Source organism: Mandrillus leucophaeus, unplaced genomic scaffold, assembly GCF_000951045.1.
Source record: "Mandrillus leucophaeus isolate KB7577 unplaced genomic scaffold, Mleu.le_1.0 Scaffold330, whole genome shotgun sequence".
NCBI lineage: Eukaryota > Metazoa > Chordata > Mammalia > Primates > Cercopithecidae > Mandrillus > Mandrillus leucophaeus.
The window spans coordinates 896,315-917,134 of record NW_012103477.1 but is presented as its reverse complement, the minus strand read 5'-3'; the positions used below and the strand labels follow the sequence as shown (position 1 = coordinate 917,134).

The window sequence follows — 20,820 nt, the reverse complement described above, 5'->3', positions numbered from 1 at the left end:
CCACCTGGGAGCTGGGTACAAAGCCTGGGTGCGCGGTGCAAGCCCGGAGGGTGTGGAGTTAGATTCCGGCCTTGCTGTTGCCGAAAAGCCGGCGCGGCCCGGTAGTGCCAGATGCCGGGGAGCGCAGCATGGGTGCTGGGAGCGCCTGCCCCGGCCGGGACGGCCCATTTAGCGTGGAATATTATTTTCAGGTCCGGCTTTTCCTGTTCTGGATGCATAGCACATAGCGGGCCAGTTTCAGATGTGTTCTGCTGAGCAAAACTTTGAGGAAAGTTGCTCTGCCGCTATAGAGATTAAAGTTTGATGGTTGGTTGTTTTTTGTTTTGGGGTTTGTTTTGTTTTGTTTGCACTTGAGTTTCAGATTTCTCTGAAGCCCTTTCAGTCGCTAAGATGACTTGACCAGAAACCCATAAGCCTTTCAGACAGTCTCACTCTGTCGCCGAGGCTGGAGTGCAATGGCGCGATCTCAGCTCCCTGCAGCCTCCCCCTCCCGGGTTCAAGCGATTCTCCCGCCTCAGCCTACCGAGTAGCTGGGACTACAGGCGTCCACCACCACGCCCGTCTAATTTTTTATTTTTAGTAGAGACGGGGTTTCACCATGTTGGCCAGGCTGGTCTCGAACTCCGTACCTCAAGTAATACGCCCTCCTCGGCCTCCCGAAGTGCTGGGATTACAGGCGTGAGCCACCGCGCGCGGTCACACTTAAGTCTTCTTAAAAAGATAATCAGAGCCGGGCTTAGTGGCAGGCTCACACAAAAATTAGCCGGGCGTGGTGGCGGGCGCCTGTAGTCTCAGCTACTTGGGAGGCTGAGTCAGGAGAACGGCATGAACCCGGGAGGTGGAGCTTGCAGTGAGCCTAGAGTATGCCACTGCACTCCAGCTTGGGCAACAGAGTGAGACTCCATCTCAAAAAAAAAAAAAAGATAATCAGAAACAAGTTTTGTTTCCCACTCTTGTAACAAAATGGAAGTTGCTACATTGAGTTTCCGTTGAATTTATAGTTAATTGCCTTTTACCATGCCAGCACTAGGAAAAGCGTAGTGAGGGATGAGACCCCCATGGAATAATCGCTGCCTGGGGAGAGGTGTACTCTGGCACTTGTTGGGATGCCGATGACTGTCCCAGGGACAACGGGGATCCCACATGCCTCTGGTGAGGAAGACTAGCCAATAACTGGACGTTCAACAGAGCTTTGCTTCTTCCCAAATTGTTAATGGTGACTTTTATAGAGCCTAAAAGTGGCAATCTTCAGTGACACTCCAAGTATCTTATGTAACACTTGAAGGTTTACACAGAGGGTACCCTAGGCTACAACTGGAAGGGCTTTGGGAGGGGGTAAACTGAAAAAGGAATCCTTTTCAAATACCAGACTGAGGTAATAGCATTGTCTCCACAGTGCCCGTGCATTTCTCTTTGCTGGTTCTTAAATGCCAGTACTTTGTTTTAGATTTGTTGGGGGCAGTATAGCATACTGGAAACACCCTTCTGTTTGACAGAAAAGGTCCTATGTTTACGTCTTCGAGCCATAACAGAGAGTGTTGGTTAGGATCAGAGACTAGCCAGGCTTGGCGGCTCACGCCTGTAATCCCAACACTTTAAGGTGGGAGGATCACTGAAGGCCAGAGTTCAAGACCAGCCTAGGCAACACAGTGAAACCCCATCCCTACAAAAAAAAAATTAAGTGGCTGTGCATGGTGACATGTGCCTGTAGTCCTAGCTACTCAGGAGGCTGAGACAAGAGGATCACTGGAGCCCAGGAGTTCATGGTTGCAGTGAGCTATGATCACGCCACTGCAGCAGTACAGCCTGGGCAACAGAACGAGAACCTGTATTTAAAAAAAAAAGAAAAAATGGGGCCGGGCGTAATGACTGATGCCTGTAATCCCAGCACTTTGGGAGGCCGAGGCGGGTGGATCACCTAAGGTCAGGAGTTCAAGACCAGTGTGGCAAACATGGTGAAACCCCATCTCTACTAAAAATATAAAAATTAGCTGGGTGTGGTGGTGTGCACCTATAATACTGGCAACTTGAGAGGCTGAGACTGGAGAATCATTTGAACCCAGGAGGCAGAGGTTGCAGTGAGCCAAGATCGCGCCACTGCACTCCAGCCTGGATGACAGAGTGAGACCCCCTCTCAAAAAAAAGAAAAAAATTGGAGACTGGAACCCAACAGCTTGAGCACAAGAGCTATTTTCAAGGTGGGATAGGGAGTGACAGGCCCTGCCCTTAAAGATGATGTAAGGGACCTGGCATGGTGGCTCATACCTGCAATCCCAGCACTTTGGGAGGCCAAGGCGGGGAGATTGCTTGAGGCCAGGAGTTTGAGACCAGCCTGGCCAACATGGCAAAACCCCATCTCTACTAAAATACCAAAACAAACAAAAAAAAAAATTAGCCAGGCATGGTGGCACATGCCTGTAATCCCAGCTACTTGGGAGGCTGAACCACAAGAATCACATGAACCGGGAGACAGAGGCTGCGGTGAGCCAAGATCACGCCACTGCACTCCAACCTGGGCGACAGAGTGAGACTCTGTCTCAGAAAAGGATAGAAAGATGATGAAAGGATTGGAGGGCTTCAGAGCTGAAGGGTATTAACTTAGAGCTTTGATTGTTTGGCTGGACTTCAGAATTGAGGACAAGAAGTGAGGGTCAGGGGAGAGTTGGCGCATTGATCCGTAGATGGGGAGCCCACCAAGAGCTCTGGAGGTGGGACGTGGATGGAGATGACTAGAGCTGGGTCTGAAGTGCGTTCACACAACAGGAGCTTAGGACTTGTCTGAGGGAGGTGCTCCAGGTGAGGACACCAGGCAGCTGCTGTCTAGAAAAGACAGTGGGATCCGAAGGAAGGGTAGGCCTGATGAGACCTGGCACACCGCTGGGTGGGGAGTGGATGAAGACAGATGCTGTGGCCAAGGGAAAAGTACCTCTGGGCTCAGAGCCCGAGCGACCCAGAAGTGCTAGGTCACGAGGAAGGAGGAGCCATGGGCTGCGCGTTTCTGGCGTAGGGTGCCGGGAGTGCAGGTGTGGCTGTGCAGCTAACAGTGGGTTGAATCACACTCATCCTTTCAAAATTCTTTTTTTTGTTGTTTGTCTTTTTAGAGACGGGGTCTCACTATCTTACCCAGGCTGGTCTCGAGCTCCTGGGCTTAAGTGATCCTCCCACCTCAGCCTCCCAAAGTGCTGAGATTATCGGCGTGAGCCACCACACCCAGCCTCATCCTGTTTTGGGGGGCTTTTTAAAAATTATTTTCTGGGTTTAGTTTTGTTTTCGTTTAATATACAGTAACATCTTGCAGTGAACTTTGTGCAAAGAATAACTAGGATCTCAATGATGGTTTGTCATTTTATTCTAGTGCTTTTGTTGATACATTCCAAGAAACATCAGCAATAATGCCAGCCAAGAATTAATATGTTGAAGTGGTCCTCCTCAAATTCTCAATGAAAGTAAAAGAAAGATCTAGATCATGCATCAAGCATGTCAAAATACATAAAGTTTATATGTTTATATGTTACCTCCTATTGGGAATTTCAATTAATAGTTTATTTTATCCCAGATAACTTCTAGTGGAGTCTTCTTTATCCTAGTTTAGTGAGGAGCATTTTTTTGTTTTCCTGATGATTTAGACCTAACCCAAATTGGCTTACTTAGGAAGAATCTGACTGGCTTAGTAACTGAAAAGTAACCCAGAGTCCCCGAGCAAACTGGGCTCAATGTCCTGTGAGTCAGTCCCTCAGCCTGACTCTGTGTGAACGTTTTTGTACTTAATACGCCTGCCTGTCATTCCTGCTCTTCCTTCTGCTCATACGCATTCATTTCGCAGTTGTTAGGCTAGCGCCTACGTTGCCTTTTTCCTCTTGTTGTTGTATCACTAATTAATGTACTGGTTCTATTCGTTTCCTAACTAATAGAAATACATTTGTGTTTATATTCTAGACAAAAACTGTTTTTGCCATAACAAAATATAAACTAGATGGCTTAAAACAACAGAAATTCATTCTGGAGGCTGTGTGGGCAGGGCTGCACTCTCGCTCTGGAGGATGGGGGGATCCCTCCTGGCCTCTTCCTAGCCTTGGGTGCCTGCTGGCCGCCCTCGCCTGTCCTCGGCCGTGCTCGGCAGGCCTGCTCCCGATTAGAGATGCGTCGCTCCAGTGCCTGCTGGCTGCCCTCGCCTGTCCTCAGCTGTGCTCGGCAGGCCGTTCCCGCTTAGAGATGTGTGGCTCCGGTGCCTGCCTCTGTCGCCACATGGTGCTCTCCCTTTGTGTGGCTGCATCTCTTCCCTTCTTCTTAAAAGTCACATTGGATTGGGCCCACCCCGAGGACCTCGTTTTAACTAGATCACATCTACAAAGACCCTATTTTCAAATCAGGTCACATTCACAGGTACCACAGGTGGAACTTTAACGTATCTTTTTGGGGAATGCCATCCACAACACTGGTCAAACTTTTTGGACACATGTTTGGGAAAAGTCAAGATAACTTAAAAAACAGAGTCAGAAGTATCTATACATTAAACAAAAAAAAAAATAGACTCTTTCAAAGAGATGGGAAAATTCTGAATACTTAGTGCATTATTTTGTGTGTCAGCAAGGCATGAACAAACCCTTTAAATGTTCATGTGTTCATGAATTCCTTTGTTTTAAAGAAATCTTTCCTGCTCTCTTATAAACAGCCCAAACGCGCAGAATGCCCCACAAGATTGGATTTGTCGTCGTCAGCTCATCTGGACACGAAGACGGCTTCAGTGCCCGGGAGCTCATGATCCACGCACCGACCGTCAGTGGGTGGCGGTCACCTAGGTGAGGGCTGGACGGGGCGGGGCCTGGGCTGGGACTCTGCCCCGGGTCCCTGAGGAGGGCACAGGGGTGGCGGTCACCTAGGTGAGGGCTGGACGGGGCGGGGCCTGGGCTGGGAGTCTGCCCCGGGTCCCTGAGGAGGGCACAGCGGCTCCTTTCATTCAAAGCCTCCGATTTTACTATCACTCGGACATCAGGACCGAGGATGTCAGCGTGCGGTGCAGTGTCAGGCATCTCTTTCTGTTTATATTTTTAAATAAAATGTGTTGACCCTCTTTCACTTATAACATTTGCTCACACTCCCTGAAGAAAATGTGCAGATGTGGAGAAGGAAGAGAAATGAGGCCCTATAATTGTCTAACCGTATTCCCTGATCACACACTGGGCTGCACATTCTCATCAAGTTTCTGTGCAGAGATGGCGCGTGCAGCTTTGTTTGCTTTTACAGTTGGGCTCCTGTGATGAAAGAGTGTGTGGCTAACTGCTTTTATATGACGCCAAGCTTTAACCAAAATAACTGCTTTTATATGACGCCAAGCTTTAACCAAAATAACTGCTTTTATATGACGCCAAGCTTTAACCAAAATAACTGCTTTTATGTGACGCCAAGCTTTAACCAAAATAACTGCTTTTATGTGACACCAAGCTTTAACCAAAATAACTGCTTTTATATGACACCAAGCTTTAACCAAAAGATTGTGTCTTTCACATTTCTCTTAAACACGCGTATACTTTTGTTAAAATGTTCAGTTGGGCACAGTTGCTCCTGCCTGTAGCCCCAGCTACTCAGGACACTGAGATAGGAGGATCCCTTGAGCCCAGAAGTCCAAGGCTGCCATGAGCTGTGACAGTCACTGCACCCCAGCCTGAGTGACCCAGTAAGACTCTGCCTCAGAAAAAATGTTCATTAGATGAGTGTTTTGCTTGATTCTTTTCCTAAAACATTTAAGTCTTTTTGCTTCTGCTGCTTTGGTCTTTACAGCTGAGCCCCTTCATGCACTCCCTTGGCATCTGCCCTCTGCCCTCAGTCATGTGATTAAAAATCCACCTCCACCCCATCCCACCTCATCAGCTCTGTGCTCTTCATGACTTGCTTTCAAGCCTGAGAAGTTACTATTTATTCCTAACTCATGAATGCGTAAATATGTATGGCATTTTAAATTCAATCATGTAATTGTGTCTTGCTTTTATTCAGAAGACATGTTGCTGAAAATTGAATGTAAATCTCATTTAAAATTAAAACATATTTTCCTTTTGGGGTTTTTGAGGAGATGCAACAAATAAGACCCCCTGTCCCTGCATTTCCCGGAAGTGAGTTCTGAATGAACAGAAATGAAGCAAGAGTCAAGCAGAAAGGGCCAGACAGCACCTTTGTCACCCGTGGAGCTGGGATTGCAGGCGAGCCAGCATCCTTGTACTGCCTTGGCTGGGGCCGATGCACTGCCCATACAGGCAGCATTAACAGGGTCCAACCTATGGCTGGAGGGCAGGAGGAGGAGCACACCCACGGGAGCAGCCCAGCGCTCCACCCTCTCCTCCCAGACTCCCCGTGAGCCTGCTCATGCCTCTCCCAGGCAGCAGCATCCCCTCTGCAGAGGTCCTGTACGCTCACTGTACTTGTTCCGTGTTTATATGGGGATTGAAGGTTCTCCAGTATACACCCAGCCACGGTTTTTGGCAATAGTTATAGAAATCACACCCGTATGGTTCTCTTGTGCGTTGACATGGTATTGCTTTAAAGGGCATAACCTACACTCACTTCAGTAACGTGCTTTCAGAGGATGTACCTAAGAAAAGGATCCATGTGCCCTTGGTCACCACAGACTCCCACTGGGTTTGGCTCGGGGTCTCTTGACTTCCCTGAGGTCAGGCACATCGCAGAAAGACAAAGGAGGATACCCTGAAGCCTAGCCTCCCAACGGCAGGACAAGGCGCCCTGTTACCACAGGTCAGAGAAAATGTGGGACCCTCTGCATCAGAGCTCAGGGCATAGATTGATGCAGCTCCAGGAGAGACACTGAAGTGGGGTTAAAGAGATCCAGGGAGACCCCCAGTGCCATTCGTGTGACCTCAGAATTCAGAGAGCCTAAACCCTTCAGAGCAAGACATTTTTCCAAGAAAGCATAAAGTTTGCACCAACCGTAGCCTCTGAGCCTCCATTTTTTTGGTTGTCAAATTATTTTTATTTTTGAAAATCTGTATCTGTCAATGTATCTTGAAAGGATAAATACATACTAGCCTTTTTAACTGTGAGGTTTCTTTTTATATTCAGCTTGAAAGCTATTTTTGATTCATCTATAAACTGTTGATCAGCTGCATTTGGGTAGCTAAATCATAGGCCCATTTTGGAAGGATTTTTATTTATTTATTTATTTTTTATTTATTTATTTTTTTGAGACGGAGTCTTGCTCTGTCGCCCCCGGGCTGGAGTGCAGTGGCCGGATCTCAGCTCACTGCAAGCTCCGCCTCCCGGGTTTACGCCATTCTCCTGCCTCAGCCTCCCGTGTAGCTGGGACTACAGGCGCCCGCCACCTAGCCCAGCTAGTTTTTTGTATTTTCTTAGTAGAGACGAGGTTTCACCGTGTTAGCCAGGATGGTCTCGATCTCCTGACCTCGTGATCCGCCCGCCTCGGCCTCCCAAAGTGCTGGGATTACAGGCTTGAGCCACCGCGCCTGGCCATGGAAGGATTTTTAAAAGTACAATCCTACATCACTCAATCCTGGGGACATTCTGAGAAATGTATCATCAGTCGATTTCATCAAACACCTGGAGTGCCCTCAAACCCAGGTGGTACAGCCTACTCTACACACCTAGGCTCTGTGGCATAGCCTATTGCTCCCAGGCTGCAAACCTGTACAGCACGTGACTGTGCTGAACACGGTAGCGAGTATAACACAGTAGGTATCTGTATATCTAAACATAGAAAAGCTAAGTCAAAGTACAGTGTTGTCATCTTATGGGACCACTGTCTCACGCAGTGCATGACTGTATACAACTTCAAAGCTTTGCTGGTTGTTTTGCTTTTCTTTTTTTTTTTTTTTTTTTTTTTTTTGAGACGGAGTCTCGCTCTGTCACCCAGGCTGGAGTGCAGTGGCTGGATCTCAGCTCACTGCAAGCTCCGCCTCCCGGGTTCACTCCATTCTCCCGCCTCAGCCTCCCAAGTAGCTGGGACTACAGGCGCCCGCCACCACGTCCTTCTAGTTTTTTGTATTTTTAGTAGAGACGGGGTTTCACCGTGTTAGCCAGGATGGTCTCGATCTCCTGACCTCGTGATCCACCCGCCTCGGCCTCCCAAAGTGCTGGGATTACAGGCTTGAGCCACCGCGCCCGGCCTTGCTTTTCTTTAAATAATTTTGGAGTTTTGTTTTTTTTTTTAATCAAGATTTTTAAATAATAGATTACTTATTGTCCTTATGTTCAGATAATCTCACCACAAATGATAATTTATGTGCCCTGCATTTAAAAGCAGTAACTATCTAAAGCAGCACTTTACTAACATGAAAGACTAAAGAATTTCATTTCAAAGTTGCTCGGTTTCCCAGTTTGTGCCAGCTGCCCTCCTGCCCCAAATGTGCCTCTCTTGAGCCTTTGCATTTTTGGAAGCGATGTAGGGTCTTTGCTGACTGCTGTGATCCTCTACCCAATTCTTAGTTTTTTAATATGTTATGTCACTTCTAGGCTGGCCACAGGGGCTCACACCTGTAATCACAGCACTTTGGGAGGCCGAGGAGGGAGGATCCCCTGAGCCCAGGAGTTCAAGACCAGCCTGGTCAAAGTTTTAGCCAGGCACAGTGGCACATGCCTGTGGTCCCAGCTCCTCAGGAGGCTGAGGTAGGAGGGTCACTTGAGCCCAGGAGATCAAAGATGCAGTGAGCCATAATCACACCACTGCAGCCTGGGGGACAGAGCGAGACCTTGTCTAAAAAAAAAAAAAAAAGAGTTATGTCACTTTTGAGCAAAGTTAGAAGCTCCAGCACGGGCCATACCATAGGCTTCTCTCCCTAGACCACTATGCATGAATGGCAGGCACTCCTTCAATATTGAAACCTTGGGGCCCTTAAGCATTTGAGTTCCCATGGAAGATCCTTTGGCTCCATCCTGCCCACTAGTGCCACCTCGTAAGATTGATTTATCTTATGAAAAACTTCAGGTTTCATGTCAGACCATTTACTAGCTACCAAGAGTATGATTCCTATAGGGTTACAGGCAGCTCAAGTCAAATTTTTAATCCCAAGCTTCAGCTCCACCATGACAAGCTCGAGAGAACGGGAATCATGTCGCAGGCAACTTTGTACCATCACTACCTCCAGACTGTCCAGTTCAAAGTGGGTGTGTGGTTAATGCTTCTTACCTGCAAGAATGAGATGCTAGCATCTAGAAACCCTCTGGAGGAATTGTTCAGAAAAAATTAAAATGTGTTTGCTTTCAGATTTTGCCAATTTCCACAAGAAATTGTCCTTCAAATGGTGGAGAGATGTCGAATAAGGAAACTACAGTTACTTGCTCACCAGTATATGATTTCAAGTAAAATTGAGTTCTACATTAGTGAAAGCTTACCTGAATATTTTGCACCCTATCAAGCAGAGCGATTTCGAAGACTTGGGTAAGAATGAAATATAAATGTATAGTGGCGGCTTTTAGACTAATTCTACCTGAAAGCTCTTTTTTTTTTTTTTTTTTTTTTTTTGAGATGGAGTCTCACTCTGTCGCCCAGGCTAGAGTACAGTGGTACAATCCTGATGCACTGCAACCTCCGCCTCCAGGATTCACAACATTCTCCTGCCTCAGCCTCCGGAGTGGCGGGGACTACAGGCGCCCGCCACCATGCCCGGCTAATTTTTTGTGTTTCTAGTTGAGACGGTTTCACTGTGTTAGCCAGGATGGTCTTGATCTGACCTCATGATCCTCCCGCCTTGGTCTCCCAAATTGCTGGGATTATAGGCGTGAGCCCCTGCGCCAGGCCCTGAAAGCTCTTAAAGATGAATTGTCCCTTAACTTTTGGTCCTATGTTATATACTTCTATTTGGTTCAAGAGTACATAATTTCTTAACACCTGCCTCTTATTGAACATGCTTAAAAAGCAGCGTTATGATTTCTATGAATTCTTCTGTTCAACTCTACTTTTCAGATGTAGAAATTTTCTTAAGAATACTAATTAGATGACCAATCTGGCCAACATGGTGAACTGTGTCTCTACTAAAAATACAAAAATTAGCCGGGCGTGGTGGCGAGTGCCTGTAATCCCAACTACTTAGGTGGCTGAGGCAGGAGAATTGCTTGAACCCGGAAGGCAGAGGTTGGAATGAGCCAAGATCGCGCCACTGCGCTCCAGCCTAGGTGACAGAACAAGACTCCGTCTCAAAAAAAAACAAGAACACTAATTAGAATTTGAGTTCTAGGGGGTTTTCCTATGTTTTTCATTCTAGACTTAGCTTTTATTCAAACCTATTGATCCTGCGTAGGGGTAGTCTAGCTTTAAAAAATAAAACAATAAAAATAAATAAGCCTCTTGAGTTCAATCAGAGTAGGGGGCAGTTTTATTGAACAGCACATTTTCAAATCAGCGTATTCTTCAGTTGTGGTTTGTTTTTCAGCTATGTGTCTCTCTGTGATAACGAAAAGACAGGTTGCAAAGCCCGGGAACTAAAATCAGTTTATGTGGATGCAGTAGGACAATTTCTTAAGCTGATTTTTCACCAAAACCATGCCAACAAATACAACATATATAATCAGGTAAGATGCATGCAGCTTTGCCTTCGATCCTGCCCCTACCTTCTCTGTGGGATTATGTGGTCACGTATCTTTTCTTAGATGCATTTTCAAGATGATCTTATAAGAGAGGATCTCTTCTGGGAGACTGCTGAGCTCTCTGAGCTGTGCTGTCTGATCCAGCAGCCTCTGGGCACACGTGGCCAGTGCCTACCACGAACTGGCCTAGTGCCCAGAGCTGCTGCCAGCATCACCAGACAGTGGGCTTCAGAGACTCAGTACAAAAGGAGAATGCAAAACAGTTCATGAGAACTTTTATGTCAATTGTATGTGATGAAATGATAATATTTTGGATATGTTGTGTTAACCTATATTATTAAAGTTAATTGCATTTTTTAATTTTTTAATGTGCCTACTTAACCTTAATAACACATGTGGCTCACATCCTATTTGTGTAGGACAGCACAGTTCTAAATAAACCTTCCCAACGTGCACGAGGTAAAGCCCCTAGTAAAAATTGCGGACACATTAATGTTGCGTGTAATCCAGAATCTCTCCAGCTCCAATCCGCTAATTCTTCGTCTCTTCCTTCCTCCCTCCCTTTCTTTCCTTTTCTTTCTTTTTCTCACATGATTAGTGTAGTAGAAATCAGTTGTGTCCAAAGCAATCTTGTTAATTAGCACAAGTATTTACAACTCTCCCTGCCCCTTCCAAGAGGAATGCGAGCACCCAGCAAATCAAATCTCTAGACCAAGCGGGTGAGCTGGACCAGAGTGCAAAGGTCCAGTTAAGCTGCCTGGCGCCTTCAGCATGACACGCCAGGAAGCCAGAAGAATGATTGTTAACCCTCTTCCTTCCTTTCCCCACCTGCATGTGTTGACCAGCAATGACCTGGCTAAGTAGTTGGTCTACAGTGGTTGGGGGTGCAGGATGGAAAAGTGACTCACCACCTCAGGTGAGACTTACCGACTTGGAAATTCTGAGCTGTGTTAACTTTTCATCATCTAAGTTCCCAAGATCCTTCAAAGATGAGCTCCATACTGAATCTCAAGCGGATGTCTTTTTTTTCTTTTTTCTTTTTTTCTTTTTTTTTTTTTGAAACGGAGTTTCGCTCTTGTTGCCCAGGCTGGAGTGCAATGGCGCAATCTCGGTTCACTGCAACTTCTGCCTCCCGGGTTCAAACGATTCTCCTGCCTCAGCCTCCCGAGTAGCTGGGATTACAGGAATGCACCACCACACCCGGCTAATTTGGTATTTTTAGTAGATACGGGGTTTCTCCGTGTTGGCCAGGCTGGTCTCGAACTCCCGACCTCAGGTGACCCTGCTGTCTCAGCCTCCCAAAGTGGTGGGATTACAGGCGTGAGCCACCGCCCCCAGCTAGAACATCCTTTAAATGGTTAAAATAACCATTTGGTTAAGCATTAGAATACTAACTTACATAATTTATTTAAAATTCTTTGTTAATTATTAAAAATTCTTTACATTAGCATAACATTTTAACAATTAATACACTCTGATATACATCATCCCATTTGATAACAGTATAGGTCAGTTTGTTATAAAGGAGTTAAATCCAGCCTGGGCAACATGGTGAAATCCTATCTCTGTAAACAAACACAAAAATTAGCAGGGCATAGTGGTTCACACCTATAGTCCCAGTTACTTGGGTGGCTAAGGTGGGGGAATCACTTGAGCCCAGGAGGTCCAGGCTGCAGTAAGCCATGATCACACCACTGCACTCCAGCCTGGGTGACAGACGAGACCCTGTCTCAAAGTATGTAAATAAAGGGGTTAAGTCATTTCAAACATTGTATATTTAATTTCTGTTGATTTAACACTTTCTTAGGTTGCTTTGGTTGCCATAAATATCATTGGAGACCCTGCAGATTTCAGTGATGAAAGCAATACTGTAAGTTTGGAAAGTTTTAATTCCTAAGGAAGTAAATGTATTTCTAACTGGAGGGGGTCGTTTATTTTCACCCAAAAAAAAGTATCATTTTTATAATCTGCATAAAATTGACTAGTGAATAACTTTCAGATGATTTTTAGGAGCTATAGCGTATTAAACTTTTCTTTAACAGTTTTAGCTGTCCCTCCGAAAGATGAGGATCACTGAACCTTGTTGATAGCTTCATGTGAAATAAGTCTTGTAGTTAAGGTTTTATGCTGTTCCTCTTTCTCTCTGAGACACTAAGCAGATGTTTTGCTCCCAAAGGCCTCTCGAGAGAAGTTGATTGACCACTACCTTGGGCACAACAGCGAGGACCCTGCTCTAGAAGGAACTTACGCCAGGTAAGAGTCCTGCTCCCCAGCAATGAACTTCTGTTACTTTCCTCAGAATCGTGAAAGGGTCAGTCATTTCCAAAGGATTATGGACTTGGAGCCTCTAAATTCAGTTTAGAGCTGGATAAGCCACTGATTGGATTGTCTGAAAATTACATAAAGATTAAGGTCACTATTTTATTTAGCACACCTTCATTTATTTTTTCCCTTTTTTTTTTTTTTTTTCTTCTCTCTTGAGACAGAATTTCACTCTTGTTACCCAGGCTGGAGTGCAATGGCACCGTCTCGGCTCACTATAACTTCTACCTCCTGGGTTCAAGCACTTCTCCTGCCTCAGTCTCCCGAGTGGCTGGGATTACAGGTGCCCGCCACCATACCCAGGCTAATTTTTTGTATTTTTAGCAGAGATGGGGTTTCATCATGTTGGCCAGGCTGCTCTCGAACGCCTGACCTCAGGTGATCCACCCGCCTCAGCCTCCCAAAGTGCTGGGATTACAGACTTTAGCCACCGCATCCAGCCACACACCTTCATTTACTCCCCAGCAGAGACTACTTCCTTTCTTGTATTCAGATATTACTAGAAGTTTCCTAAAATGCATTTAAACAAAGATCTGTCAGCCATCCTTTGATTTTTTTTTTTTTTTTTTTTTTTGAGACGGAGTCTCGCGCTGTGTCACCCAGGCTGGAGTGCAGTGGCGCGATCTCGGCTCACTGCAAGCTCCGCCTCCCAGGTTCACGCCATTCTCCTGCCTCAGCCTCCGAGTAGCTGGGACTACAGGCGCCCGCCACCACGCCCGGCTAGTTTTTTGTATTTTTAGTAGAGACGGGGTTTCACCATGTTAGCCAGGATGGTCTGGATCTCCTGACCTCGTGATCCGCCCGTCTCGGCCTCCCAAAGTGCTGGGATTACAGGCTTGAGCCACCGCGCCCGGCCATCCTTTGATATTTTATCAGCACAAGCAAATTCATGGTAAAAATCAAAGATATTAATTGACCTAGGTTATCAGTTCTACAGACATCACCTTATGGCCTCTTCAAAAGTTTAGAGGAGTGAAAACTGTGTATCACATAGGTTTTTAACAACACAATTTTTACCAATCCCTCTCTACCCATTAAAAATATTTTTTCTCACTGCTAAGTTTAGCTAAAAAAAAAAAAAAAGAAAAAAGGATACAGGGAAAGTTCTTCATGTTAACAATTGTAGGCTGGGTGTGGTGGCTAACGCCTGTAATCTTACTACTTTGGGAGGTCAAGGCAGGAGGACTGCTTGAGATCAGGGGTTTGAAACCAGCCTGGGTAACATGGCAAAACCCCATGTCTACTAAAAATACAAAAATTAGCTGGGCCTGGTGGCACGTGCTTGTAGTCTCAACTACTCAAGAAACTGAGGCAGGAAGATTGCTTGAGCCGAAATCATGCCACTGTATTCCAGCCTGGGTGACAGTGAAACCCTGTCTCAAAAAAAAAAAAAAAAAAGTATACATATTTTTCTGCTGCTGTTGCCGCTTCCTCTTTTTTTTAGCAGTGTAAGGACCGGGGGTGAATCCACCTTTGGAGAGCTAAAGGGCCCCACTGCGCCATCCTCGGTCACCCTGTCTGTCCTGGGCACCTCTTTGGGACGGTGGCTCCCTTGCCACCTACCTGCTGTGGATGACAACGAGGGGACTCCATTCCAGAGGTGCCTGGTCTAAAGAAAAGAAGGGAAGGGCTGTCATAGTTGCCGCAGTGAGACAAAAGAGGAATTGAAATGTTCTTTAGGCCAGGCGTGGTGGTGCACACCTGTAATCCCAGCACTTTGGGAGGCCGAGGTGGGCGGATCACTTGAAGTCAGGAATTCAAGACCAGCCCGGCCAACGTGGTAAAACTCCTTCTCTACTAAAAACACGAAAATTAGCTGAGTATGGTGGTGCACACCTGTAGTCCCAGCTACTCCGGAGGCTGAGGCAGGAGAATCCCTTGAACCTGAGAGATGGAGGTTGCAGTGAGCCAAGGTCATGCCACTATACTACAGCCTGGGGGACAGAGCAAGACTCCATCTCAAAAAAAAAAAAAAAAAAAGTTTTTTAAAAATAAAGAGGAATCCCAAATAATCCTTGGTTCTTCTCTGACAGCAGCTTCCCAATAAAGATCAACTTTTTAAACTTTAATAGAAATTTCAAATTTGTCCGCAACGTTTGGTGTAATTTCACTTTTACCCGCATACAGACTGCTCGCATAAAGTGATTTAATTCTTGATCCAGGCTCTTCTATTTGTACACAATGTGGATCAGATTTTCTCTGCAGTTGCTCTGGAGCCACATGCGATTTGCTGAGTGTGCACTGATGGACAGCGAGCCTTCCCTCCTGCAGAGGCTGCCCCGCCTCCCCGCAGGCCTGGTGCAGACCAGAGCTGTCACAGACACTTGTGAGTGTGCAGTGCTTAGAGAGTAGAGGCTGTTCATGTAATGTCTATAAAAAAATCACACCAGCCTCTCAGTCTCTGCCTCAGATGCCTCCTTTGCCTAATAGAAAAATCACAGTACTCTTCCCATCCTTCAAGCTGGGGATTGGAAGCACTGTGGGGAATGAGCGCTGAGAGTGGATGGCTGCCTCCCTCCTGCCAGCCTCGCCACAAGGACCGCGGCTGGGACTCTGCCCTCACTGAAGCAAGTGCAGCAGGGCAGGAACAACCAAACTGATTAAGTCTTTAGTGTCTCAGTATCTCCAATAAAGCTGCTTTCTGTCATTTTGATTTAGACTTTAAATCTGTTGCCTTAATCCAATCAGCCGGGTGGGATGGCAGGCTGTGGTTTGCCTGTCCTGCCCCACGCCCGGGGTTTTATGAAGGCTAAGTGCAAGGGCTGGGAAAAGCTGTGTAACTGGCATGTGCGGGCCTGTGCCGGACGTGGAATCCGGTCATTGCCACTGGGGGTTCTCTACCGAAGTGGGTAGACGGCACCCCACGCTGCTGCTGAATCAACAGGAGCTGGGACTGGGTGCCACAGGACATGATGTTTGCTTTGAAGGATTTTTACAATCAAATGAAGTCTTTGTGTTCATCTCTGGGACAGCAAGGCAACGTGACTTAGAGTGTCATATGTGTTACACTAAGAATAGTTAATGTGATCTTGTAGACACCCCAAAATGTTTCGCCGTTTAGTCATCCCTGGGATCAGATACCGTTCAGAGCTGCTGGTGCCGTCCCAGCCACCAGCCTGTGGTGCTGCTGTGAGCAAAATACCGTGACCTCAAGGGTGGGGAGATGCCAGCGGGGGCTGTGAGTACTTAAAGGGGGCCTATTCCCATACCCCACTTGAATTCATTATAATACAGATTCACCAACTACACTTTTATGACAAATGTTTTCCTTAAAACGTACCTGTCTCGAAGGATGTTCAAGTTACCGTAAGCAGCTGGCTTGTTTAATGGGTTTGATACAGCAGCTGGGACACTTCGATCCTCGTCCTCTACTAAGGTTTTGTTGCTTGGTGAGACTAGCTTTATTGTTTACATTCTAGACCCTACCTAGAGCTCAAAAGGAGGAATAGAGGTCATATTTAATCAGAAATGAGTTATTCAGGTGGCTACAAAGGATCGCTTATTGCTGAAGGAATGTTTCTGATCTCCTCTAGGACATAGTGGTTGACACCATACAACTTAACCCTTTGAGTAAAACCTCAGTGGTAGCAATTCTTAACCTATCATGTTCATCAAAAATACTGTGATGTTGGCCGGGTACAGTGGCTCACACCTGTAATCTCAGCACTTTGGGAGTCCGAGATGGGTGGATCACCTGATGACAGGAGTTCGAGACCAACCTGACTAACATGTCGAAACTCCATCTCTATTAAAAATACAAAAAATTAGCCAGGCGTGGTGGCACACGCCTGTAGTCCCAGCTATTTGGGAGGCTGGGGCATGAGAATAGATTGAACTCAGGAGGCAGAGGTTGCAGTGAGCCCAAGATCATGCCACTGCACTCCAGCCTGTTCAACAGAACAGGACTCTGTCTCAAAGAAAAAAATACAGGCTGGGCGCAGTGGCTTACACCTATAATCCCAGCACTTTGGGAGGCTGAGACTGGTGGATCACTTGAGGTCAGGAGTTTGAGACCAGCCTGGCCAACATGATGAAAATGTGTCTCTCCTAAAAATACAAAAATTAGCCAGGTGTGGTGGCACACACCTGTAATCCTAGCTACTCAGGAGGCTGAAGCAGGAGAATCGCCTGAACCCAGGAGATGGAGGTTGCAGTGAGCCGAGATTGTGCCATTGCACTCCAGCCTAAGCAACAGAGTGAGACTCTGCCTCCAAAAAAAAGAAAAGAAAGAAAAAATACTGTGATGTTATAAAATACGGTGCCTGGACTCCATTTTGGGCCCGCTAGTCACATTTCTTAGGGTGGGACCTGGTCATCCATTTGTTTTTGGTTTCATTTTTGTTTTTCTCCTTGTTCTGCAGTTGATTCACATTCACCGTCCTATTCCCAGGGCCCACAACGAGGTGAGGCCCAAAGTCTGCACTCTGAGCAAATGCACTGAAGGCTCAGATGCCCTGAAGTGCAGTTTGGTTCATGGTCAAGAGCATGAGCTTTGGAGTCAGAAAGACCTGCTTGCAATTAGGAGCTCTGTGACCTGAGGCCCGTTACCTCTCTGAGACACATTTTCTCCTACAGGAAATGCTCTGTGAACCATGATGGGGCGCGGTAGGGAGGGGCATTTTCTCAACTGTGCATCTTCAGCACGGAACTCCTAGGGCTTGACATCTCTAAAATATACATTTCTTCCCTTAGGAGATCTGACTATATTTCTCCGCTGGATGACTTAGCTTTTGATATGTACCAAGATCCAGAAGTTGCACAGATTATACGAAAATTAGATGAAAGAAAACGGGAAGCCGTCCAAAAGGAACGCTATGATTATGCCAAGAAACTAAAACAAGCTATTGCTGATTTGCAAAAGGTATGGCTTTTGGAGAAAACAGTTCCTAATTTATGCCTGTAATAGGTTTTATGTATACTTAGAATAACTACATGGTAAAAGAAACCGGTTACTAAAAGCTGTGAGGTTAGTGTGAGTTCAGAGATCTCAGCAAAATAAAGTTATGGAGACAGATAAGCACTTTAAAAATGTAAATGGAAGCAGAAGCTTTAGCTCTTCAGACTCACGTTGAGGTGCCAGGGTCAGCTACCTCGTTACTAAGACCCTGAGCACAATGGGAAAATAGGAAAACCAGCTATCCCGAAAGTCATGATGAACCCATGGGCTTATTAGATGCCAGTACAGCAACAGCAGCCAGAACTTTGCTATGAGTGTGGCCCATTCCTTCCGTTTCCCTGTGCTCGCTCCCTCTCCTCACAAGATGGTTCAAGCGTGACTCTTAAAAATTAGCTTTGCATTTGATGTGAGTTGATCCAAATTTGAAACAAAAAGCAAACATTTTGTGCTTCAGGTTGGTGAGCGCCTTGGGAGGTATGAGGTAGAGAAACGCTGTGCCGTGGAGAAGGAAGACTATGATCTCGCCAAGGAGAAGAAGCAGCAGATGGAGCAGTATCGCGCTGAGGTGTACGAGCAGCTGGAGCTGCACAGCCTCCTGGATGCCGAGCTGGTGGGTGCGGGAGCCCGGAGAGGGTGGAGGAAAGCCTAGGAGAACAGAGAGTCAACTGTGTGGTTCACAAAGGTGGATAGATACCTTTGAAGTGTAGTGTAAAACACTCTGCAGTGCTCAGGGGACAGTTATCATAGATGGACTCAGCTCTGTGCCTACGTCAGGGAGGCTTTGCCTCAGCACGTTCTTTCAGGAAGCTCACAGTCGTGGGAAAGGGAACGAGCCAGGGTCAGGAAAACCGAGGCCCTGCTGCTTTTCCGCTGCATCCCTTCATCTCTCCAACTGCTTCCTTATTTGGAAAAGGCAGTGATGACCCTGCCCCACTGACCCCTCGGTGTTGTGAGGATCAAGTGAGAGTGAAGTACTAACAGCTTCAGTGTATTGAGAACATGTTTCCCATAAGGTGCTCTGCCTCTGATTTTAGAACTCATGCAGATGGGGCATTCAGCCCACACGACAGATTAGGAAATGAAGGTCCTGAGATAAAGAATAGTAGTTGAGAGTGCACACTCTCAAGGCCAGGCATGGTGGCTCATGCCTGTAATCCCATCACTTTGGGAGGCCAAGGCTGGAGGATTGTTTGAGCCCAGGAGGATTGTTTGACCAGCCTGGGCCACATAGAGAGACCCTGTCTCTACAAAAAATAAATAATAGCCGGGCCTGGTGGCACACACCTGTAGTCCTAGCTACTCAGGAGAGTGAGAACGGAGGATCACTTGGGCCCAGAAGTTCGAGGTTGCAGTGAGCTACGATCGTGCTCTTCAGCCTTGGTGACGGAGCAAGACCCTGTCTCTAAAAAAAGAGAGAGCACACTCTGGAGCTGGATTGCCTGGGTTCAAATCCGGGCACCACCATTCCAGCTCTGTGATCACAGACTAATTCTTATCAGCTTTATGCCTCAGTTTTCCATCAGCTTTCAAGTGGGAGTAAAAAGCGTAAGCATTAATGAGCCTGCCTGTCCAAAACATTCAGTACCATGCCCAGTGTGCAGCAACTGTGCAGTCAGCTTTACTTGTTGGGTTACACAACATCACTTTCCTTTGTACACACAGTGAATAGCAGTGCCAGATTCTGAATAGAAGTCCACTTGGGTCCAGCCCAGGTGCTTTCTCCACACCACCGTGCTCCTTCAGGGGCACATATGTGTGGACATCTCCATGCACAAATGTTCATTCCTTCACTAGCATTTTGGGTGTGTGTGTCACTTTTGTAGTCCACACGGAAATGTGGAGAGACAACTGAGATGAGTGCAGCTTGATTGTGTGGGGCTTTCAAGGAGATTTCACTCCGTGGAAGTTTCTCTTTGGTTTTGAAACTTTTCTTTGTGCCAAGGAGCCTCTTCCAGCACAGCTTTCTAAAGTCTTATTCATCTGGAGGAATGAGATGGATATGTCTGTCGTGGCAGTGGCATTTGAAATTAAATGTCCCTTTTTGTTCCCTAGATGCGAAGACCTCTTGATTTGCCCCTCCGGCCCCTCGCTCGTTCTGGCAGTCCTCGCCACCAAAAGCCAATGCCCTCACTACCACAACTGGAAGAAAGAGGAACAGAAAACCAGTTTGCAGAACCTTTCCTTCAGGAAAAGCCTTCATCATATTCTCTAACTATTTCTCCTCAGCATTCTGCAGTGGACCAGTTACTCCCTGCCACAGATCCTCATCCAAAGATCAATGTAGGTAATTCTGTTTCAGATTGGTGTTCACTTTATTTGGATATTTGTAGAGGACCTGTGTTATGCCAGGTGCTGTTCCCATGCATGGAGTGCATGAGTGCACCCCAGCCAGACCCACCTCTGTTCCATTCTAGGAGCCATAGTGCTGAGTGAGAACATAGCCACATAAGCAATAGACCTGATGACACCTCGTGAGCATGTTTGTTAAAATCAGGCTTGATGCTTATTTCTAAGCAATAAACTAAGAACATATCAGAGATCTTGTCAGAAAAAAAGATGTAATAGCCTTTACTTTAGTAGTCTCCATCGAGGCGGAATCTACCTTGCTTTTATTAGGTCTGTAATAAGTTTAGAAAGGAACAGAAAGCCTCATCTAATCTTTTCAATTACATCTTCTTTGTTGTATAAATTATTCTAATCTGATGATACTGATATTTAGCAAAATAACATCTTGCAGATCAGGTAAGTAAGCTCAGTGAGCCTGCCCGTGAGAGGTGCCTTGGAGAATGCGACCCATGGAGCTCCCCAGCACTTTCCTCTCTCCTTCGTTCACTGCAGGCAGAGTCCCTGCCCTATGATGAGCGGCCTCTTCCAGCTATTCGTAAGCATCATGGGGAGGCAGTGGTGGAGCCGGAAATGAGTGATGCAGACATCAGCGATGCTCGGAGGGGAGGCTTGTCTGGGGAGCCAGAGCCCTTAACCGAGAAGGCCTTGAGAGAAGCCAGCTCTGCCATCGATGTGTTGGGAGAAACCTTGGTAAAAAAAAAAAAACAGTG

At 46.5% G+C, this 20,820-nt stretch overlaps 1 protein-coding gene across 1 annotated transcript in view; it reads left to right on the top strand.

The window, feature by feature from the left end:
- The first annotated feature begins 4,653 nt into the window (after positions 1 to 4,653).
- Positions 4,654 to 20,820, top strand: part of CEP104 (centrosomal protein 104kDa) — a 38,311-nt gene continuing 22,144 nt past the window's right edge. Inside the window, exons 1-9 of the mRNA XM_011988444.1 lie at positions 4,654 to 4,799; positions 9,227 to 9,400; positions 10,392 to 10,530; positions 12,353 to 12,415; positions 12,722 to 12,798; positions 17,560 to 17,728; positions 18,219 to 18,374; positions 19,817 to 20,044; positions 20,603 to 20,800. Coding sequence (XP_011843834.1) covers positions 4,687 to 4,799; positions 9,227 to 9,400; positions 10,392 to 10,530; positions 12,353 to 12,415; positions 12,722 to 12,798; positions 17,560 to 17,728; positions 18,219 to 18,374; positions 19,817 to 20,044; positions 20,603 to 20,800 — 1,317 coding nt within the window. The 5' untranslated portion in view covers positions 4,654 to 4,686. The remainder of the gene's footprint in view (positions 4,800 to 9,226; positions 9,401 to 10,391; positions 10,531 to 12,352; positions 12,416 to 12,721; positions 12,799 to 17,559; positions 17,729 to 18,218; positions 18,375 to 19,816; positions 20,045 to 20,602; positions 20,801 to 20,820) is intronic.